Source organism: Boleophthalmus pectinirostris, unplaced genomic scaffold, assembly GCF_026225935.1.
Source record: "Boleophthalmus pectinirostris isolate CB_2022bp ecotype Guang Dong unplaced genomic scaffold, ASM2622593v1 HiC_scaffold_291, whole genome shotgun sequence".
Classification (NCBI taxonomy): domain Eukaryota; kingdom Metazoa; phylum Chordata; class Actinopteri; order Gobiiformes; family Gobiidae; genus Boleophthalmus; species Boleophthalmus pectinirostris.
The window spans coordinates 1-22,846 of record NW_026571296.1 but is presented as its reverse complement, the minus strand read 5'-3'; the positions used below and the strand labels follow the sequence as shown (position 1 = coordinate 22,846).

The window sequence follows — 22,846 nt, the reverse complement described above, 5'->3', positions numbered from 1 at the left end:
ACTTTTTTAAAGAATTGCTTTGGCAACAGTCCTAATTTCATATTTCTGAAACCCATGGACAGGCTTACTATAATCCTGACACCAATGAAAAAAAAGCACTCATTAAAATAAAAGTAAATATTACAATATTCTCTCAGTGTGACCCTGAAAGGTTGATAACACTGAGATCACATTAGTATGATAAACATATACAGTGAGTGTGCCCTGTCTGTCTCTGTGCCTCCTCCTGACCCCCTGACATGACAAACTGCTGCTCTCATTAGTCTCTTTAATTGGTGCAGATCCGTCGTAATGGGCTCGTCAGAAGTCTGGCCCAAAGCCAGGCTAAAATAAACCAGCAGGCTAACACTGCACAGGCCAGCACCCATTGAAGCCTCACCAAGACACTTTCTGATTAGGATAAGATTGTTATTGATCATGTGTGAGAGACGATTTAGTACCTGTGGACCATAAACTATATTCATACAATTTGTTGTCTTTTTTTTTTTTTTTATTGCATTTACATTATTGTTTTAAACTGTTTTCATTTTACTTTTAACTGTCACTCAGCAATTTATATTTAACACAAGTGTAATCAGTCATTTATTATATGAGCTTATCTGTTTAGTCACCATTCATAAATTCTGTCTTATCTATTTCTTGGCATATATATTCTATTTATTTGGTTATTTCAAGTTATTCCCTCAGAATGTTTATGTGCACAATCTTGCATGTGTAAGTTACATGGTGTGTGCAACGTGGCGTCTATAGCTTGCAGAGAATCCATCAAAGCTTATCATTATAAGTAAACATGACAGAGTGGACAAAATGTCTTGTGCGCCGCCAGACCTGCTATCTAACCGCAGGCCCATATCTGCGATGATGGACTGATGTGGCGCTAGCTTAAGCTAACTAGAGTCTGTGAGAGTGTGTGAGAGCAGCATGCAAGTCAGAGGAGAGACGGACTCAGTAATATTTATTTAATTACTATTACCTGAATAGCGTTTTATTAAAATTGTACTTCTCAGAGTAGTTTTCAGACATTATTACTCCTACCTACTTACTTGAGTAATATAGTTTGCAGTGTAACAGTTGTAGTTACTCTTCTCACTGTCTGGAAGGGACAAAAGCTTTTACATTGTTTATTACTCTACTTTCTTGATTGATTTAATTCTTGATTTACTTTGAAAATAGTAGTAGTTGTAGTAGTAGTGTATGCATTATTGAATATTTTGTCCTTTCAATTGCTTTAATGTCAAATGATTAAATCAGATGTCACGTTCAGAATGTACTCTTATAATTACTCTTACTTCAGTTGTAGTTTCTTCAAATACTCTTTACTCTTACTTGAGTAATTTTAAGAACCATATAATGAATTTCTACACAAACTGCTACTACTACTACTACTACTACTACTACTACTACTACTCTACTAATATTATTTTGTTTTCATATCTGATGCCAGTACCCAAAACACACAACCTTTTGCCTTGTAGAGAAACACAACATAGAAAAACAGTTGACTCAGGGCTATCTCACCATCATAAATGAGAAGACGTGGACATAATTCATAAAGGTATTTACAGCTCTTATTTATAGGCCCCGTTTTCCACAGCTCATAGTCATACCCATGAGATGGACCATGGCTGTACTTTTTCATGTCATACGGCCTCTTAAATGGCAGCTGTGATCAGAGGAGAGTTAAGAAGGCTTTGGGGAGATTTACTGGTAACATTATATTCCTTTTTATCATCTCTGGACATATCAAATATCAGAAAGACAGAATATATTGTTGTAGTAAGTCTGCATTTAGTATGAGATGCAGAAATTACCTATAGATCTTGGGGTTATTTGCAGGTGAGGGTTTAGCATGCGTGTTGGGGTCAACGTATTTGCTCCTCAACTTGTTACAACACCTCTGATAAGCAGGGTAAACAACACAGTCCACTGTTTGCCCCCCACTGTGATCACACAACCATAGGCTACATAAGAGAAAGCCTAATTCAGTATAGCTCTCAAAAGCAACATTTAGACTATTTTATTTTCCAATTTTCGACATCGTCCCTGCCCAGTGTTGACCATTAAAGTCTAAAAAGCCAAAACCCCGTTACTGATAACCTTTCGTCTGCCACTCAGTCCGTGGGTCAAAGGTCACTAGCTGCCGTGGCTCAGCTGACGGTGCAGATTGACAGTGTGGCATGGGATGGTATACAGTATGAAGCTGCTTCTTGCCCTAGCGGTCAACTAGAAAGCATGTGCTTGTGTATGCATGCAGAGGGGGTCAGTAACCTTATGGTAACCCTGAGTAGGTGGTCATTCATTTAGTCTGGACCACCCATAGACCACCAGTGAAGCAACTATCACCAGATATACCATATAAGTGAATTTAATTTTATCTATAATATGTTTTTAATAATTACAACTTGTATTGTAGCAAACACAAATAAACAAAGAAGACATGCATTTTTAAGTTTGCTTGCTAATATAACCATTATTAATATTGTTCAAAGGGCAGAGGTTCACAAAAGAAAAGAAACTGAAACAACCTTGGCCTTAGGGAAGATATCAAATGCGATAATAACATGTTTAAAAAGAACAAGGACCACCAAATGGTTAGTAATTGTGCAATACAGAATACAAACAAATCTTATACCTTCTCTAATCACTTAACATTTGTGTGACATATGCTTTTTCATTGTTTAGGTATAGTGACATCTTGCTTTCATTGTGTACTTGAAGTTATCAGAAGAAGTAGTCTAAGCTACCAGTGTTTGACGTCTGACAAAAATGATTTGAAATCTACTCAAGGCCTGCTGTGGGTCAAATCTCTGTGATTTTACATAAAAATATAAGATTGTTGTTGTATTTTTACCACCAGACCAAAAGCGCTGATGAACATAGATGATTATACCTGGTTGTTGCAGTAATAATGTTTATGTGTGATAGTAAAATATGTTATACTTTGTGGCTCCTAGCAGGACAGTACCATAAAGATTATAGTCTGAAATAATTAAACTGTGTACAGATTCCATATGACAAGGGGGAGATTAGGGTCGTTTAGTGTGTTTTACAGCATTTGAAGCCCCATCTTGAAGAAATTAAGGGAAGGACAAATTTTACAATAACTCATCATTTTAGTTTTATTAAATACTATAAATTGGGGCTACTCCTACACAAATGGCTTCGGGCATGACCAGAAATGCTTAGGTTTGGTCTAAAAATACTAGTGTACTGTAAAATTATAAAGTACTGTGTAAAAAATTGGCCCATGGAGATTTGTCATAACAGAACACATGCCAACTCTAATTCAGCTTTCATCTTCACCGTGCCCCATAATCCTTTGCTCCAGCGGGTTAGAGTATGGAAGGTGTTGGTGAAAGTCTGCACAGGCCAGAGGACGGACACACCGGCGCCATGTCGATCCCCAAGACAAGTTATCTCTCCTCTCACATTGATAGTGCCTGTCAAAATAACAGCCAAGATACATAGTCAGGCAGGAACTGGTTAACCAGTGCTGTCCAGTCACAGACCCTGCTGCCAGAGTCTCTGGTCCACCCTAGGGCCATATGAAACAAAGCTCCTCAAATGAAAAAGTAATGTAAAACTGTAGAATAAATAAATGTGAAATCTGCCAGTTACTATATGATTGTATTAAATAACTAAGATTAGGTTTCAAAAAGAAAATTATGCCTGACTGAAATAGCACTGCAATGCTATCTCACACTTAAAACACTGTGCTGAGGTTCTCCCATATACAGTCTATGGGTTTGCCATTTTTTGCTCGCATCACATTTGACCTCAGTTGCATTACAATGTCTCCATCTAGTGGTGTGATTGTTGGATCGTTACATTTACGTGCCTTTTTTTTTTACCTATTGAAAGTGACGTGTTGATATAGTTTTGTGGTTCTTTTCTTGCAGGTATGTGGCACTTATGCAGAAACTTATGCAGGGATTTTTGTTAAAAAATGATAACAACTGTAATTATTTTTAATAATTAAGATTAAGCATGAAGGTCAAATCCTTGTTAATGTTATGTGTTGTGGTTGATGACTGACAAATCTAAACTGTCTTATCGACTACCAAAACTAGCACCGGCAGCTCAGTGGATGAAACTCTGAGCTTTCACATGAGAAATGGACTGTCAATATACTGTGAATGAAAAACTGTATGTGTCCTCTTTCTGCAGGTTAGGACACCAGCAGCTAAGGTCCAGGTGTGATTACTGTTACATTTTAAAACCTGTGACTACATACACTTCAGCTGCTGTAAAATGCAGCAAGTCATAAGGAGACAGCTAATGTATTGCGGCTGTAGATGGAAAAAAAATCAACATTAATGCAGTTTCAATTATAAACATTATTATTTATTTATTAAAGTTAAACATACACATACCTCTATGGTCCAAAAGCTAGTTCCCTGACCGGGAATCGAACCCGGGCCGCGGCGGTGAGAGCGCCGAATCCTAACCACTAGACCACCAGGGAAGGCTAACAGACACGGGAAAAGGTACAGTATTATTCTAATATTGCAGTTACGTATACAGGTTCGTGACATACAATGTTTAAATTGTATCTGTAAAGGATTGGTTGATAAAAATGTAGGTGTAATTTTATTGATCGCTATACGATCAGTAAATATAGATTAGTTAAACCACTAAAGGCATTTTGTTTACGTGTGCGTTTACATAGAAACTGACACCAGAGGGCGCCCTAAGGGAGCGGTTCCACTTTAATGTTCATCTGTGGGAGAAGGATGCACTTGAGGTATGAGAAAAACAAACAATCCCTGAGCTTTTTTATTTTGCTAGAGACAAGGATGCAGCACAGCTGCAGATAAAGCCACATAGAGCTTACCAGAATCACTGCCGGGGTAATATGCGTAAAATATCCACCAGGTGGCTATTGTCTTGTAAACAAAGTGGCTAGCTAGTGTGAGCGAAGGCTGTCGTCAAATCAGCTGAAACGGTGGACCTTGATCGGTGCATATTTTACTGCGTTTAGACCGTAGAGCCTGCGAATGTCCTCCTAGCATAAGTAGCTACTCCATCTGTTTTTAGCCCTGTCTGGTGGACGTGGACTGAGCATTGAGCTTGAAGGTGGATCTACGACTGCTACATGCGAGAAATGTAGCATGTAGTCTATAAGGTAAAGGGCTCTTTTGAAAATTCCATCTTATAAAATATTTGTAATGTTCTAGACAAAAAGAAATAAAAATAGCAATTTGGATTTCCAACAATTTCCCTATATTTTGCTGCGGTAGCTAGGTACGCACGCGCTCATTACACACTCTTCCCCCAAAATGTAGATTTAAATGTGTGGTCTAGCCTTGTTACATAACATACCACATGTGCTAAAGTGTCAGATGTGTCATGCAGCGGTGTGTATTTTCCATACTGTTGGGCAGCCGATGTTAGATCATGAATGAGTTGAGATGGTGAGGCTTTCAGCGTCCTCCCGTGCCTTGCCAAAGCTTCGCCATGCGTAATACGCCTTTAGCTGCGTCAATCTGTTGTTGAAAAAGACCCCAAGGACAATACAATCATATACACGTTTGTTTTATACAGGGCAAGGACGAAAAAGTGTGAGGCATAGGCCGATTGTCCCACAGTTTTCTGCTGGGCCTGGTCTGGAGCGTGTGGATGTTTGCATGGCCCTGCATGCCCAAGTGCACATTTAGCCCTTTGGCCAGATGGAGAAGATCGAGAGGAAGCCAGGGTATTTTGCGAGGTATGTGACAACACAATACAATTTTATTACATAGTCTGCTTGAGTTTCTTTTTATTTTAAAACTAAAAGTATCATTAAACTAAACCTACTAAACCTTCACTATCAATTCAGTCCACTATCTTTTTAAAATATTGATGCTCTTAATTAGGTTACATTGTCTTCACCAAAGCTTTGCTCTAATGGTTTGTAAATTGCATGAGCATCAAATTTCCTGGGGCTGATATCATATTTCCTTGGGATCATGTCCAGTACACTGATGATGAATTTCAAAATGTCACACATCCTGTGTAGTTAAAAATTGGTGCTTCTGCTGCTTTGAGTACCTAATATTTTTTCAAGGTTGAAATGATTCTTGTTTTTTTGGTCACAGCCATCTTGCCTTCAGGAAGTTATGATATTTTGAAGAAAGATGCTGTTTCATCATCTAGGACATTAGTCATGAGAAAATCGATCAGTTTAATGCAAGTGTTATGTTTTATATTGTCTCTAATCAGCAATTTAAGTACTACATGTTTTATTCTCACTTTGTAATATACTCAGGTGTTCTGCTTTGGTTTTGGCACACATGGGGACATGTCAGGAAGTGAAGTGGACTTTATCTGTCATCTCAGCTCCAGCACATGCTCCCTCTGCTCCTCCTATCACCATGTGTTCACTGCTTTCCGGACAATTAGACCACAACATTTTGCAGCTCATTATATAAGGCCAACCACTGCTGTCGTTTGGGTGTTTTTACAAATGCAACGTGACTGAGAAGTAGCAGATCAAAACAGAAGCAATTGGTTCTCTCACCTTTCCATCAAAATATTTTATGTATGTATGCGAGACTGTTCCCATTTAGAATAAAGTGGTATTAGAATCTGAAGGGTTCAAACTTCAGGAGAGAGTACAGATTCTTGCAAATGCCCTGCCGAAGTACATTGTGTCTCTGTGAATTCCTGAGTTGTGCACCAGATGTGAGTGTCCTGGGTTTCACTGGGAGAGTCTGTCTGCAGCCTTATCGACCTGCTCCAACATTTCCATTAACTACTTCAACATTAAAGGTGCCTCTGTTTTCTCTCCCTTTATTCTACTTTGGCCTGCAGCAAAAATCCTCTGCACCAAGACACATAATAGATTGTCTCTTGTCCTTATCTTCCTCCAACAAACCCACACTTAAAGCTTCACTGACTATAGACTTCATACAGTAGATCCATTATCCTTAAGTGCTCTACTTTTGTTGAGCTGTCTGCAGCTGCATTGCGGTAGTACCCCTCTATGCACCCCAAAACAGTCTGGTCTGGACTGGAACTGGTATTGCATAATATCTAAACTATCAATGATTAATGATGGAGCAACCATTAGAGCTGATGCAACAGAGCTGAAGTGAACATCAGTAAATCACATGCTATAACGGCAAAAACTGACTTTAATGAGGCTGACTTGACAGTGACGTACCGCTTATACAGTTTATTACTATTCTGTTATTATACTGCCCACATAAATTTGAGTTTGTGAGCCATTTAAAGTAATTTATGTGGTGTTAAAACTATATAGGTTGAGTGAAGAAGGCTCAATTTCTTGGGTCAGGAGGTCAGACATTGCATATGCTTATCTGCAGACAATGTTTGTTTAGTCTGGAAATTAAAGGGCCCATATTATGCAGTTTTTTTTTAAAATCTATGTTATAACGTTGTTCCCTCATCACAGACATACCTGGAGTTGTGATTTGTTTTATTCTCACATGTTTAACACACAAACCCCTGCATATTTAGGCTGAGTTCTTCTCTCATACAGAAAACGGGGTCCAACATGTGATATCATATGGTAATACAGGAAGTGTTCCAGTCTGTTTTTAAACTTCATACACTTTTATTAGAATCATTTGGATAATTTCAGCCCTGGAATTGTCTATCTCTACTGAACTAAAGATAAAAGGTTCTGTTAATTTGAACATTACTGCTTCGTGACATCATAAAGGTGAAACTGAATATTTTGAGCTTTGGAGATGTAGAAAGCATAATGAAGTATTACTCAAACATGTGACTGAAACAAAACACAATAACAAGAGTAAATTTTGCATAATATAGGACCTTTAAGTTGTATTTAGGCTAGTTTGGAAATTTTACATCGGTTGAAATTTGTCATACCTTAAGTTGTCAGCTATCACTGAAAAATTGTTCAGAGAAATTCTCGATCATCTGTAGCTGATTGTTACCACCGTTTTCTGGATTTGAAACAGGCTGAAGAGGCGTAAGCAACTCAAACAGCTGGAGAAAACTGTAAATGACCAGAAACCTTCCCTCATCTCCTGTCCTGATATGACCAATGGCACAAACCAAAACAAAATGGCAGAACCACAGATGATATCCGAAAAGCCACCGGCATGCTCAAGTAAGTCTCATTTACTCATATATTCCTATAACGAAGCTATGTTTATTACTAATCTACTCTTTACTCACACAACATGTTTACACCTTTTTTGTACTAAATAATATAGAGTGTATAGAAGACAGTGGCAATATGGCCAAAAATTTATCCAACTATAGTTCAATGATGTTCATTTGGTCTTCTAATAATTTATTCTTTTTAAACCTACAAATTAATTGAATTTGTTCATAATTTTACAATGGACTTTTATGTTGTAATATGACTCCTCACTTGTTCCACTAAACAAAGCAGTGTAATTATCAGCTGCCTCTCATACATTCAGTAAGCAGACAGCTGTGCAAACTTTCTGTACTGTTCATTATTGTTGGCTAGAATATATTGATGCAGTCACAATATAATAGTTCACTAAGCTTGACTTGTGTTACTGGGGTGTTCTTGTGCTCCTTTGCTATTGCCTTTCTATAACACACTATAAGAGACATTTAACTAATGCCTTTGTTATGTTTGTTATATTTGTAGAAATAGGACTGGCTCTTATCTGGTATTAAGGTCACATTTTGGAGTAATTTAAGATAACAGCCATTCTAACTATATGTTAAAACCCCATTTAGTTCATAATGAAGTGTATTTTATCCTGTAGATGGTGGCAATAAAACTAATGAGTCAAAGTGGGAGAAGAGAAGGCCTCCTGGAACTGTGGAGTTTATTGTAAGTAAGCACAAGCACAAGATGGTGTCCCTTTGTAGAAATTGTATAAATAAAATATGAACATATCACAAATACTTCTTTGTTCCAGGTTGGACCAAATGATTCCCTAAACAGTATCGCTCTCAAGTTTAACATCACGCCAAACAAACTGGTCCAGTTAAATAAACTGTTCTCTCGTAGTGTTTATCCTGGTCAGGTAAATACTGCATTAACATCAAACTAAAAGCCACTGTTGAACATCATTATCCATCCTGCTAAATTTGGGTTTTACTGTATTGTACCATAACAGAAATTATTTGTTCCTGATCTGAGCCAGTTGGACCAAAACTCATCAAATGACTTGACTGAAAAATCACAAGTAAGTCATATTCACCTGAATAATTGTATCATGAATATCTAAAAATGTGAATAACTGCATATTAATAAATTAAGGATCTATTTGTACATGTTGAATGAACTAACATCTGCTTGGTGTTTTAGGATGGCCTCACAGACTGCAGGACGGTTAACTCCATCCGGCGAGAACTTTCCCCAAATTCAGAAGATGAGAGCCCAGCGACTGTTAAATTTATCAAAATGAGCTGCAAATATTTCACAGATGGCATGGTATGAATTAACTGTATGATACTCCATTGTAAGGTTGTCAAAAATCAATACTCAGTTGATTCTAAAAGTAGTAGTGAAGCTGGATGATTATTTGAACGCATGTCGACACTGAATTAAATCACATAAATAAGACAAAATTGCACCTTCCCAGAATAGTTGAATAGTCTTGATCTATATCACAAATATTCTAAGACCACATGGTAAAATTAAAGAAATAACTTTTTATTTTCCATTGTCTAAGAGTTATACAGTTTATTATCATTGTATCAAAAATGGCATCTTGTGATCATGCTTTTTCCTCAAGTGTGAAATGTTATGATGACAACACTTCTCTTTCTCATATTTAAATTACATTGAGGCTCTTATTTTGGTAGGGAGTGGTGGGTGGTGTCCTGATTGTGACCCCCAACAACATTATGTTCGACCCTCATAAGTCGGACCCCCTGGTGATCGAGCACGGCTGTGAGGAGTACGGTCTGATCTGCCCCATGGACGAGGTGGTCTCTGTGGCCTTGTACAATGATGTGTCCCGCATGAGGCTCAAGGATGTCCTGCCATCGTAAGGGACACATGGAGTATTTTGCCCCATTTGTTGTGCAACTTTTCCATGGTTCTTGTTTTGTTTTAGTTTATTTTAATTTTTTTTGTCCTAGAATAGACTTTTATTTGTGCATCTTCTGAATGACTATAAACAGACCATATTTTTGCAATCCATCAGAAATGTGCAATCTAAAATATGCTTGTAAATGGAGGTTCAAGTAATACACATAAACTGATTGGGTTATATAACCAAAATAGTGCAGAAAAAATAACTGCATACAAAAGTTTAAGATTTTAGTAGTTATCTAATATGGAGAGTGGGGCTCTAATATGAAAGATATTAGAAAAATAATACATATTTGCTATGAATATGAAATATGAAATTATTATTTGATTAATATGAAAGCATTTGTTGTTTTCTAGTGTGTTTTCTATATGACACTCTTGTTTGTCTTTAAAACTACTTTTTATTCACATGGATTATGTACTCCAGTCTATTTTGTATTTTATGTTTGTCATCATCTTGCGTTGTTTTTAAGTTGATCCATTTTTAAATTTCAGTTGAATTTGTGTTTTTCTGTTCCTCATTTCTGTTCCACCATCCTGTGCCGTGTGCTGTGTGGTGCTGCATGACCTGATAGGGACCGACCTGAGGATCTTTGTCCCGTATACAGGCCTGGGGAATGGGAGCAGCTTCCTTCAGAACAGGACTTGAACCCCTTTAGTCGCTACGAAGCTCAGAATCCAAAGAGACCTATTGTTTTGGACGACATCGATTCAACCCTATCAGAAACTGGTGTGTAACTAACCACAAAGATGGGTAACACTTTATAATAATTACACTTGAATTAGCCTTAATAAAGCCTAAACAAACACTTAATTCATAAAGAGCAAATAGTTAAAGTGTCCATATTGCGCTATTTTTTGATCTATGTTATAATGTTATTTCCTAATCTCAAACATACATAGTGTTGTTTGTTCTTTCAAACAGAAAACACTGTTCCACCTTGAGATGTCATGTGGTAATACATGAAGTGTTCAACTATGTTTTTAAACTCCATATATCTTCATTAGAATCATTCAGATGATTTCATACCTGGAAATGCCAATCTCTACTGAACTAAATGTAGAAGGTAGCTGTTAACTTAAACATGACACATGGTTGAATAGAGCATTTTGAGCTTTGGAAACAAAGACAGGCTCATAATAAAGGCTTACTCAAATGTGTGTGACAGAAACAAAACACAACTCCAGGTATGTCTTGATGATGTAACAACATTATAACATTGTTTAAAGTGGACAAGAATCCATTTTGTGTACTATAGGACCTTTAAGTGGTTACTAAGCCTGAATCATAAGGGGTTTGAGTATTAATTAAGTAGTTCGTTGCTAAGCCAAATTATTAGGATGTTTTGTTTTTTTGCCTATGTTTTATTAAGGCTAATTAGTTTGTTAATGTCAATAGTTAATTGGTTATTACAAAGCAGTACTCAAAACTGTGCTATTATTTCTGTTTAGGTTCAATAATGTTCATTTTAATGTTGTTTTGTATCAGTTAATACAGTCATGGATCAAACTGAGAAGACCCCATCGGATGAAGGATTCACAGAGTTGGAGCCTACTGTAAATGGCAGCACTGAGGATGGAGAAGGGACATCTATAACTCTAAACAAAGGCGAAGATCAGAATGAGCCCCGAGGACAGATCACCTCAACTATCCAGGACAAACCAGTAAATTGTGGAACCAAAGGGAAGTTAGACGAAGAAGACGACGATGAAGGGGTTGCTCAGAACAGCTCCATTGAGGATGGATCAATCCAATCTTTATCAGAGACTCTAAAAAAGGTTGAGAAATGTGAGAGTCAACAAGTTACTGAAGCCAAAGATGTCAAATCTGTGGACCATGAAAAGCTTGATTCTGTGAAGGAAGTTGAAGAGAATATGGCAGACCAAAAAACAATTTCTACTAAAGGGGAACTGTCAAATGTTCAAGAAATGAGTCCAAAATCGTTAGAAAGAACAGAGGAAGTAGCAAGCAAGCCAGTAGAAGGAAATGAACTCAGTGAGGAGGAGAAACGGAAGAAAAACTATGAAGCAGAGGTGAAGTCGTGGCTGCTACAGAGGATGCAGGCCCCAATTGAAGGTCTATATTATGTAATCCAAGAAAACTATATACTCAGCACATTACAGGAACATTGGCTAACTGTCCCTATGGTTTTGTTGTAGGCATGCTTCTGTCATCCGAGGAGAAGAGTAAAAATCCACCCATGTTTCTGTGCTTTAAAGTGGGAAAGCCAATGAGGAAGTCCTTTACTAGTGGATTAACCTCAAGCCCTGCCCACACATTGGGAGGCTGGGGAAGACAACCAGAATATTGGTTTGCTGTGCCTCAAGAAAGGTATATAAAACTAGCTAAAAGTTTCCCTATGTAACTTTTCTGGCCACTTTCTTATCTCCATGAGGAGTTGTTGCTTTGCCTGGAATGTTCTGTAGTAGTAGTATTTCACTTGAAGTTACAGGACAGATCTGCGGAGCCCCCTTACAGTGAGAATGCATGTTGTTTTTAGCAATAAAAACACCTGTAGTTTAATAAAATGCAAGATAGATCAGGTTAACATTTAACATTGTGGAACATTCCAGCCAAAGCAGTAATATATTCATACAAGACAAGCAGGTGGACTAGTTACATAGACACTATATATTGATATAAACTCAACATTCTTCTATTTGGGGTTAAAAATATGAAAATACTTATCTCTCTGTGAATTTGCTTTACAGGGTAGACCACTTGTACTCATTCTTTGTGCAGTGGTCTGATGTCTATGGTAAAGAGGCCCGGGAGCAGGGCTTTGTTTTGGTGGAGAAGGATGAACTGGATATGATTGACAACTTCTTTGGTGACCCTGCTTCTTGTAGCTGGGAGGTGAGTTCATTTGTGATACTCATCCATCTGGAACATATCCTTTATTCGTTATTTTGAATGAATGAATGAATGAATGTATTCTCAAGACAAATATTTTTTTATTACAATTTAAGTGCACATAACTATGCAAATGTACAGTCAAATATACTCTGCTGCGTTACATTGCCTACTACACTGTTACTTTCACTACAACTGCATCCATTACTGGTTGTTCCACAATAAACCCTTCATAATTTAATTTTAATTAATTTCTTTTCTAGATAATCACCATTAATGAGGCCAAGCGTAGGCAGAGTTTCGGAAGCTGTGATGCTGACTCCGTGGATGTGCTGCCTTTACTCACAGACAGCAGTGACCTATTGGAAGACACCCACATTGAGAAAGTAGGTCTTTTTTTTATCATTGCGGAGTTACCATGTGAGGTTTATTGACAAACAGTTATTGACAGGCATGTAGAGACGGAGATAACCAGGTCACTCCAGGACTTAAATCTGATTATTCTGCTCTCCAGCTCGCCTGCCGTTTACCAGCTCGGGTGCAAGGTTACCCTTGGAGACTGGCCTATAGCACTGTGAAACATGGGACAAGCCTAAAGACACTATACAGAAGCCTATTGGATGTGGACAGTCCAGTGTTACTAGTCATCAAAGATATGGATCACCAAGTAAGCTGAAAAATGTTACTATTGATAAATAGTTTTAAAGAGGCAAAATAAATATACTCATTATTTTTCTTCAGATATTTGGAGCTTTCTCGACACATCCATTTAGAGTTACTGACAGCTTCTATGGCACTGGAGAAACGTTCCTCTACAGCTTTTGCCCTGAAATCAAGGTTTGTACATGTTTCATGTTTACATGTAATTTTAAACTATTGATAATACAAAGAGAATAGATTCAGAATTGCACTATGACTATGAATGTGATGGTGTGTGTAATTACTGAACCTGTCAGTCAGAGCATCTCTAAAACTGCAGCCCTTGTGATGTTTTGTTAGGCAGCAGTCTATATCTACCTCTAGTGGTTCAAAAAAATAAGAATATTGATGATCTGATGATGGATGATTTGCATAATTTTTTCAGGTGTATCGCTGGACTGGAGAGAACTCTTATTTCGTCAAAGGGAATATTGACTCTCTGCAGATGGGAGGAGGAAGGTATGAACAAGTCAGCAATTAAAGGTTCACAATGTAACTTTTCTGATGGAGGGTCTGCCACCAACTTGTCTCCATGGAGATGTTATTGCTTTGTCTGGAATGTTCCAAAGTATGGCAGTAGACCTAGTAGATGTAGATGTTATTGCTTTGTCTGGAATGTTCCGAAGTATGGCAGTAGACCTATCTATCTCCATAGTGCCCATCCGGTAACTGCCAAGTTACAGGTCGGGTTGTTATCAGCTGAAACCACTCACAGTAAGAATACATGTAAGGAGATAAATGTAAGATAGATGAGTTGGACTATATTTGCCTTTTATCAGACATGTCAGACTTTGACCCCCGATATATTTATATTTGGCTCGCGAGATCATATCAAATATTTATTAGAGCTGGCCACGTCGGCTACAGATAGGCTATAGAGACATTATTTATGTAAATTTTTGTTATTATTTTATATTATGCTTATTCTGGATTCAGTGTTTAAGCAAAACTATTATTAAACATTTATTTGAATAAGAAAAGATTTAACATTTCATCCCAAAAGAAGAGAAAACATGCAGATGTTAATGAAAATTTTCAATAAATATTTAGTTTGGCCCATGACTTTTAATGACCCATGACCCAGTTTTTAATTTTGTCCCTCTGTGAATTTGAGTTTGACACCCCTGCCCTATACAGTCCTCTGCACTCCAAATAGGAAGTGACCATGAGCGCGCTTCTGGCTCCATCGACTCCAGCTCCAATTCACTTTGTATTGAAACTGCTGCTGTCAGGCACCTCATTTTAGTCTTAAAATGTTCATATTAACCCACTCTACATAATCCTGGTGTTTTTATTTTGCCAGTTTGTCCGAAAATCTGTTTCTGTTCCCAATATGGAACTCTGCTCCAAATTTGCCCCATAACTGCCAGGCTCTGTGAGCTTCATTTGACTGGAGCCGAATGATATGGGTGACGTCACACTCCCTTAATCCACTTCTTTATACAGTGAATGGTTGAATGCCATACTGTGAAACATGCAGCGCAATAACATCTCTATGGAAGCCAGTTCACCACCAGAAAGGTTGCATAGTGCATCTTTAAAGCTGCACAAGAAATATGTTATTGTGTCAAACCCTACAAGTTGTATTGACTGGCTCCTCTTTTCTTTCTAGTGGGCAGCTTGGTTTGTGGCTGGATGCTGAACTGTACCGGGGCACGACCACTAAGTGTGCAACCTTTAACAACCCACCACTTTCCACTCAACAAGACTTCAACATCCACAGCCTGGAGGTCTGGACTTTTGAGTAGCATCAATACAGGTCTTACCCGCAAGTTTCAACATCACTGGATCTATTCTTATACCACATGGAGCCAACCACATTATCTCAAAATACACCTGCTATTCTGTGAGAAAATGTGACTGTGTAAATGTAGGCTTGTGCATTTTGAAAGGTAAGATGATTCAGGCTTTGCTGGAAAAAATGTAAGATTCTGAAGTGGGCCTAATCTACATGTAAATTGAGATTTTTAGACTGCTGTTAAAGATGTGAGAAAATGACGCTGTCCTCACATTGTATTGACTGCCTTAACTTTCACCACTAGCTGTCCCAGCATGCAGACCGCCTTATTATTTACCTGTTAAAAGATTACCATTCTTTAGGGCCAAAAGGGAAACACTGAGGCCAGTCTGCATTTGTTACTGATAAGGGTAAAATCTTTGTAAATACCAAATTATATATAAGCTGTCCAACAAGCTGTGTGTTCATGTATAGACACTATTGTTTATATAATTTGTATGTTCAAATTGTACAGAATTGATATCCAAACTTTGGAAGTTGGAGAGGTGCATTGTTTTGCTTTACTATACAACAAATTTAAAACTTGAAGCTCTGAGCATTCACATCCAATTAGTTTGATATTTTGGAATTGTTTACATTAAAATCCTCCCTTTTAAGGATATTTATGTTCCTCCAAAGGCATTGGGGCATCCAGAGTGTCTAAGCAGATTGTTAATGACTGAGTGAGTTGCAGATGTGCTCTTTCAAGTTTTTATTTTTATTAGATTGTATTTTTACATTCCGTTTTTACAAAGAGTGTTCAGTTTTTTTATGGTCTTACTTTTATGAAAATGTGAAATGCATTTAGATTTTGAACTAGTTGGCGCCACTCAACAAGCACTACACTTAAGTATTATGTCAAAATTACACTTCATCTTTCCATTTTGTAGTTAATATTGTTCAAAGGTGCAGCCAATTTTAGATTTATTGTGTCACTTGCACTAAAGGGTTTTTGACCTTTCCTTCCTGAAGCCCTTATTTCAATCATTTTTTGTTAAATTATTTTCACTGAATGTTGTTCACTAACACGAGGGAGACTTGACAACCACACCTTGGCTTATTGAGTTTACTTTTTGGGCTGTTGTTATTTTATGCCAGGCTAGAACTTATTTTAATGGGATACTTACACAAACTTTGTGTGCATGAAAACAATACTGCCGATACTATTATCATACATGCCATACTATTTACTCATTACTTCATGTTAAACTGATCTTTGTTGTTGTGGCTATTAAATGTTGTGACTGTGAATGCTCTCAAAGTATTACCTGTAAATCCATAATTGGTGTGATTTATCACCAAGAATCTATTTATTGTGTGTTACTGCAACCACATTTAAGCCAAATAAATGGTAATTATAACGCATACTATGTAGTTGTATTCACTATTGACATCACATTGAATTTTTAGTCTGTCCCACCCCTGATAGTTTCCGGGGTGACCTGCAATACCATGACTTTTATCATATTCATATAGTAGATACAACTATGAGTAGCCAGCAAATGTCCTTTTAATTTGATGTTTCTAAGTAGGCCCTCTCTCCTTTGTCTTCTCTCCGTTGTCATTATTTTATTGTCACGTGTTATACTAATGTGTTTTGATGACGAGTTAGTCACGTGACCATGTTTTTACTTTTACGGCCACCTGGTGGTTATTTTAAATCTTCATGTTTGCCCCTAAGAAGAGCACTTTATGGTAGAAACCATAGACTGTATAAAAATATATACAGTCTATGGAACAAACGCGTCCGCATGTCCGCTTTGCTTCAATAAGGACTTTTACTGTAAGTTTTTTCTAGTCTACTTACCTCCTGGATCCTTGAAAAGTATCTGCCAAACATTGTTTTGATCCATCATTTGACCCTTTGACCCACTCATTCTTCATGTTTTTTGTGCTCAAGCAAGGTTTACGTGTTCATCAACATTCCCTGCCGGTATGATCAGCTGATACTTCTGCATTCTGCAGGTGCTCTACATGTATCTCTGGTGCAATCAATAGACGATCTACGAAGTAGGAAGTAGTCTATGGCTGGAAAGGAATACATTGGGGGAACTCGTAACTTTTGTGATAGTTAGCAACATTTAAAGTTAGAGATTATATTGTTTACCTACATCGACAGATTAAATGGGTGATGATTGTATTTTCTGCATAATATCAAAAGGCGAAGACAAAGAAACAGAAATCCTTAAACAGGTAATTCTCTTTTGTAGTAGCCTATCATCCTCTTTATATCCTCACTTTACAGTCATGGCCCAAGTCAAAACCTTTTTACTCACAGGTAATACGTAATAAATTACTAATAATTAATAATCTTATTATATAGATCCATTGTTTTATTGTCGTTGCATGTATTTGGCGAATAGTTTGGTTTCGTTACGGTACAGTGATGAGTTCAATGACCACCTGAAGTGTATGTATTTGTGTGACTTTGATTTTTTGTTTCTTTTTACAGAATGAAGAATTGGTGTGTTTCCGAGACATTTGTCCTGTTGCCCCCCATCACTACCTTGTTATACCCAAAGAACATTTTGTCAGCTGTCAGTCTTTACAATGGCATCACTGCAGTCTTGGTATTGCTCCTTATTCTTTATTCTATGACAATGTCTTGACACTAGTTTAGAATAAGTGAAATATTCTCTCAATCTGTACCATGAAACAAATAGGCTTATAGTTCTGCTTGGCAACTGCCTACTACTACATTTTCTATGACCTAATTCCCATGTATCAGAAGCAAAAATGTAAGCCTAATTTATTTATTTTTTACTTGAAAATAACCCTTGTGTTTTTAACATTCAGTTGAGAGAATGGCTGAATTGGGCAAAGCTGTTTTACAAGAACAAGGGGTTAGTGACATGACAGACATTAGGTAGGTAAGCAAAAAATAAAAAAGAAATAAATAACTGACTTTACATTTTGAAATAACAGCTCAAACTACTATATTGTTATTGTTCTTGCAGGTTGGGTTTTCATATACCTCCATACACTTCAGTGGATCACCTCCATCTTCATGTAGTTGCTCCCTTAAATCAGATTTCAAAGTATATGCTTTATAAATTCACCCCTGGTGAACGATTTATAGAGGTAAGAAAAACACACCAAGTGTATTTTTATAGGCAGGTATGCAAGTTAACAAACTTTGACCATGTACAATGGTCCATCTGTCAGGCAACTACGTAGTTCATATTAATAATTATACTAGTTTAATATTTTTCTTTATTGGTAGGCTGACCATTTTCAGAAAATTCTGTCCAAAGTTGAAACATGCTGCTGCTGGCCTGGCTGAAGGACTACACGATATTGATGAAGACAAATGCTAGAATCGTGCAAATATGATTATACTCCGAGCAAGGGCACCGACTGTAGTAATGCAATATTTCCATATTTTGTGAGATTTAAGCTTTTATACCTAATTTATAATGAATTAAAGAATATTTCCCGTAAATACTGTGTTGATTCCATATTTATTTCATTTAGGATAAAAGTGATATATTTCATCTTAGGCTACTAACATATTGCCCACCCAAAACAAGAAGTGGCCTAGCTAACATTATGTGTATGTGTCATAGCTGTATTAAGAGGCTTTAATGTACAATAAATGTCAATATTGTAACGTGTGGTAGTGATCCGGCGGAGAGCGCTAGCTACAGCCCTTAACATGTGCTCTGGGATAGCTGAGAGAAGAGCGAGACTTACTGATTTCCACTGATACTTGGTTTATTACACATTTAGAAACCATACTATGCCAGGTCTCCACGGCGCTAAGTCTGAATCATACATGAAATAGGAAATAGTCCGTTTAACACCGGTACCGCACATTACTTGACTTGTAGAGCACAGAGGTGTGTGTCCATTACCATGGTCCATTACACAGCACCGCAACAAGCGAGTGACCTGTGACCTGTGACTTACAGTATAATAGAAAATAAAAGGGGCGCCACCTGATGGCGCAATCAAGTATTACAGTATCAATAATAATATAAATGTAATACTGACCGTTACAATATGTAAATTTAAAGATAAGATAGTGGTATGTGACACAAGAAAAATATAGGTAGTGATCATCTAGAGTGGAATTTTATCTACGTGTTCCATACATTTAATAAATAATTTATCTATCTTATGCAGCAGATCGTTTGCGAGAAAACCTGCCATGTAAGAAAATTAATTATTTCAGTCCGATGGCAAATGTACGGGAACACTTGAACGCCACACACGGAATGCGTGCGTCAATGACGGATCCGCCCATGGCCCAAACTTTACATTATCGGTGTTTTTAATGGAGCCACAAGGAGCACCTGTACAAGACGATTGTAAGTTTTGTCACATAGCAAACAACCTGACCGATACGGAAATCTTAATGAGCGTAAGTAGCTAGAAAGCGAAGTTCATTTATCACAGATATGGTAAGCAATTTGTCACTATAAGCGATCTCTGCAGGACTGTGAGGTGGTGTGTTTTCGTGACTTGAAGCCAGGGGCCACTCATCACTACCTCATCATTTCAAATAAACATATTGACAATTGTATGAAACTACAACCTGACCACATTAAACTTGGTGGGGCTTAAGTTTAAACTTCTCTTCCTTGTTGTCAACAATGTCACATGATCATCTGTATTTCAATTGTTATGTGTTTACAGTGGAACAAATGAAAGATATGGGGATGAGGATTCTACAAATGAACAATGTTTCAGATTTAGATGATATTAGGTGGGTTGGTTGTATCTTACTTTGGGTATACCTTTCTCTTTTTTTAATGGTAGTGCTGACCAAGTTGAATGAATGTTGTAGGATGGGGTTTCATGTACCTCCATTCTCATCAGTGCCACACCTCCACCTTCACGTTTTGGCTCCAGGAAGTCAGATGAGTCACAAGTCAATGCTTCGCTATGGGCCGCAGTCTCACTGGTTTATCACTGTAAGTATAGCTCACATGCACTGAACAAAATTTATACAACTAAATAGATTAATAATACACTTTTAGCATTTATCACACTTTTTATCATGTGCTTTATTTGCTCTTTAATAAGGCAGGGTTTAATTTGATCAGATTCTCCTATCTGTTGATTTTTGAGGGTTAGAGATCAAGACATTAATAGATCTGAGAGATTTGGTGTGTGTAATGGGATTGACCGATCCAGTAAATATTTTAGCCTTTTCCCCTAACTCTTGACACCATTGCAGAAGTTCTCTAGTAACTGATTCACAAGTCACATCTACTGTTGATATTATATTTTTTTTAGGTAGACAACGTGCTTTCTCAGCTGAAGACACAAGGAAAAGTAAAATGAAGAGTCTATATGGAATAATATTTCTTACAGTTATTTTATAGAGCTGTCATTCCAAACAGTGCATATATTATAGGCCTACAGTATAAGACCTATTATTTATGTTAATAAAATTTGACATCTACCATTAATGTGTCTGTTTTAGGTTGATACATTTATTTGAAATCATTGTGTTATAATTATTGTATAATTTCTCAGCTGTTAACTACCGGGATATGTTTTAAAACGTGCAGAGAACATAACACATTTCCAGAACATTTGCACCACTTGGTGTCACCCTAGAGCTAAGTTAAGTGTATGTTGCATGGTAAACTGATCCTTTGGTATTTATATTCATAAAACACACACAATTTGAAATTGGACAAATCTGGCCATTTGTTCAAATGTATCTATTATGTAGATTTAGGTCTGGTTGACTGTACGTATCATTGATCTAATGTGATTAAATGAGTAAATAAGCATATTAAATAAACTTTATGAAGGGAATAGAAATGTCTCATTGTTCATCCATACGATAGTTTTTAGACTATTTACGTGTTTAATGTCTCCAGTTTATATATACAGTTTATGGTCCAGACTGACCTGGATAATGACGCTTGGTTCTTGACACTTTACGTTGACGTGCTGAAGCCCCGCCCCTTTTACAGTCAACAACTGGAATCCAGCTATTTTATTTTCGTCAACTCGCTTTGCTACGCTGCTAACCATGGGGATTTCATTAAATAAATAGAAAGGAATTACATTTTTGTGGCGATGTTTGCATGGGACAGGTTAACTGGAAATTAAAACATCGAAATAGGACCGATGAGCAACCACTGCAAGTTAAAGGGCCAACGAGAGCGAAGTGATCGCCTTGCATACCGTCCATTAGCCACTTCGCAAAGCAGCTAGCACAGCTAACAGCAGAAACAGCGTTAGCTGCAGTGGACAGCTGCTCGGATAACCCTGTGTGCCTTCAACAGCAGCTCATATACAGCCGAGGACAATGCTTCGCCCCTGACACTGGTGAGTATAATAACATAGTATCTACTGATAATGACATAAAGACGTGCATTGCACATTTGTAATGAGTCGCTGTGGCGGTGCGGTAAGAGCTACACTGGCTCACTCGCCATTGGCCCAGTTGTAGCAGGAGCAACGCAGAGCCACGCCTGGATGAGATTTTAATTATCCTTAGACAAATTCAGAATAATCTCTTAGTATGAAGCAGTAGTTGTATGTGTATTCTGAGTAACACATGACCCCTGTCTGCTTTTCAGAGAGAGTGAGGCCCTGTTGGTTGTCACTTTAAGGAGACCACAGAAGAGGTTTGGTTGAGTAAAGCGGTGTCCCAGAGGAGTGGAGGCGCACCGACATCCTCCACTGATGCTCCCCTGGTTCTGACCTGCCACAGCTTCCAACATGATGCCAGTAAGTACCTGTGCACCCTTCTGCTGCATGAAGCAAGCTGCATCGTGATAGGCCAGCTGTGCAATATATTCCTGTTGATAATGCACGTGTAATAAATTATGTTATTACATTATAATTCCTCATTAGATCAAAGTCTAGTGTAATTAATAAAAAATGTAAATGTTAAAAAAGTTTTGGTGTAGGATTTGTGTTCATAGATACTGTATGTCAATAGTGTTCAAAGCTGTTTGCAGTACAGAGAATAGACTGAACTCCTGAATGGTAATAATGCTTTGTCAGAACTCCTTTGTTGCTTTTAGTGCTGATATTACAGTGATGGACTGTGGGAAAGACTGATTTCAGCCTTTTGGCCTTCAGGGATGGGAACATGAACTTGACTACAGGATAAGTTTACACTAAAAAATAGGTCTTCTCATTATAAAGAGGGGTGGTGTTCAGTTTTGATCTACTTCTGTCACTTCATCACAGTGTGTGCTAAATATCACTTTAGATCTCTAAAAAATGAACATATCATAAAATAACTCACTTTGCTGACCAATAAGGATCTGTAAACCTTCTGCAGTAAGAATAACTGTTGCAGTATATGTTTTCACAAACTTGCCATTGCCTTTGAGCTTTAATCCATTTGTGTTTTGGCTGGTCTTCACTTGTGGAACGTGTGTTGCCTGTGGCTAAATTCTCAGCTATTTGAGGTTAAGAGTGTGATAATGGCTACAGAAATCATTAAAATTTTATGCCAAAACAGTCTAATCCTAGTAAGCCTTTTTTTTAATACTTAGAATAGTTGAATAAACATGAACTGCAACAAATAAAAAAGACAATA

At 37.4% G+C, this 22,846-nt stretch overlaps 3 protein-coding genes, 1 long non-coding RNA gene and 1 other non-coding gene across 7 annotated transcripts; 3 read left to right on the top strand and 2 right to left on the bottom strand.

Annotated features, from left to right (window-relative positions):
- Window positions 1–2,484: 2,484 nt before the first annotated feature.
- LOC129410941 (uncharacterized) lies at window positions 2,485–5,620 on the bottom strand. Its single transcript, XR_008633067.1, has 3 exons — window positions 5,375–5,620; window positions 4,374–4,468; window positions 2,485–3,440 (listed from the first exon to the last, which is right to left on the bottom strand). It is a non-coding gene; the product is annotated as an uncharacterized LOC129410941 (long non-coding RNA).
- trnae-cuc (transfer RNA glutamic acid (anticodon CUC)) lies at window positions 4,394–4,465 on the bottom strand. Its single transcript has one exon. It is a non-coding gene; the product is annotated as a tRNA-Glu (tRNA).
- On the top strand, window positions 4,700–16,692 carry LOC110157052 (nuclear receptor coactivator 7). 2 transcript variants are annotated; one of them, XM_055160047.1, is made up of 17 exons: window positions 4,700–4,744; window positions 5,545–5,707; window positions 7,929–8,080; window positions 8,718–8,785; window positions 8,874–8,981; window positions 9,075–9,143; window positions 9,266–9,391; window positions 9,766–9,950; window positions 10,573–10,727; window positions 11,487–12,074; window positions 12,158–12,329; window positions 12,710–12,854; window positions 13,115–13,237; window positions 13,366–13,518; window positions 13,593–13,688; window positions 13,936–14,009; window positions 15,163–16,692. In XM_055160047.1, exons 2-17 carry the CDS (start codon window positions 5,670–5,672, stop codon window positions 15,296–15,298), a joined length of 2,388 nt encoding a protein of 795 aa, XP_055016022.1. In that variant the 5' UTR covers window positions 4,700–4,744; window positions 5,545–5,669; the 3' UTR covers window positions 15,299–16,692. The 2 variants fall into 2 exon arrangements, with proteins under 2 accessions (XP_055016022.1, XP_020776964.1); XM_020921305.2 differs by lacking the exon at window positions 4,700–4,744 and adding an exon at window positions 4,786–5,125.
- A 256-nt stretch (window positions 16,693–16,948) lies between these two features.
- On the top strand, window positions 16,949–18,769 carry LOC110155685 (adenosine 5'-monophosphoramidase HINT3-like). Its single transcript, XM_020919841.2, has 5 exons — window positions 16,949–17,520; window positions 17,780–17,897; window positions 18,124–18,193; window positions 18,285–18,408; window positions 18,551–18,769. Exons 1-5 carry the CDS (start codon window positions 17,452–17,454, stop codon window positions 18,608–18,610), a joined length of 441 nt encoding a protein of 146 aa, XP_020775500.2. The 5' UTR covers window positions 16,949–17,451; the 3' UTR covers window positions 18,611–18,769.
- Window positions 18,770–19,531: 762 nt separating this feature from the next.
- LOC110156667 (adenosine 5'-monophosphoramidase HINT3-like) lies at window positions 19,532–20,744 on the top strand. 2 transcript variants are annotated; one of them, XM_055160048.1, is made up of 5 exons: window positions 19,532–19,690; window positions 19,765–19,882; window positions 19,966–20,035; window positions 20,117–20,243; window positions 20,569–20,744. In XM_055160048.1, exons 1-5 carry the CDS (start codon window positions 19,604–19,606, stop codon window positions 20,614–20,616), a joined length of 450 nt encoding a protein of 149 aa, XP_055016023.1. In that variant the 5' UTR covers window positions 19,532–19,603; the 3' UTR covers window positions 20,617–20,744. The 2 variants fall into 2 exon arrangements, with proteins under 2 accessions (XP_055016023.1, XP_055016024.1); XM_055160049.1 differs by having other exon boundaries at window positions 19,537–19,690; window positions 20,573–20,744.
- Window positions 20,745–22,846: the final 2,102 nt, after the last annotated feature.

Coding starts and splice junctions, on each gene's coding strand:
- LOC110157052 (XM_055160047.1), top strand. CDS start 5,670: ATGGAGAAGATCGAGAGGAAGCCAGGGTATTTTGCGAG. Junction 9,144..9,265: donor ACTTGACTGAAAAATCACAA/GTAAGTCATATT, acceptor TTGGTGTTTTAG/GATGGCCTCACAGACTGCAG. Junction 13,519..13,592: donor TCAAAGATATGGATCACCAA/GTAAGCTGAAAA, acceptor ATTTTTCTTCAG/ATATTTGGAGCTTTCTCGAC.
- LOC110155685 (XM_020919841.2), top strand. CDS start 17,452: ATGGGTGATGATTGTATTTTCTGCATAATATCAAAAGGCGAAGACAAA. Junction 17,521..17,779: donor AAACAGAAATCCTTAAACAG/GTAATTCTCTTT, acceptor TTCTTTTTACAG/AATGAAGAATTGGTGTGTTT. Junction 18,194..18,284: donor AGTGACATGACAGACATTAG/GTAGGTAAGCAA, acceptor TTGTTCTTGCAG/GTTGGGTTTTCATATACCTC.
- LOC110156667 (XM_055160048.1), top strand. CDS start 19,604: ATGGAGCCACAAGGAGCACCTGTACAAGACGATTGTAAGTTTTGTCAC. Junction 19,691..19,764: donor ATACGGAAATCTTAATGAGC/GTAAGTAGCTAG, acceptor CGATCTCTGCAG/GACTGTGAGGTGGTGTGTTT. Junction 19,883..19,965: donor ACCTGACCACATTAAACTTG/GTGGGGCTTAAG, acceptor ATGTGTTTACAG/TGGAACAAATGAAAGATATG.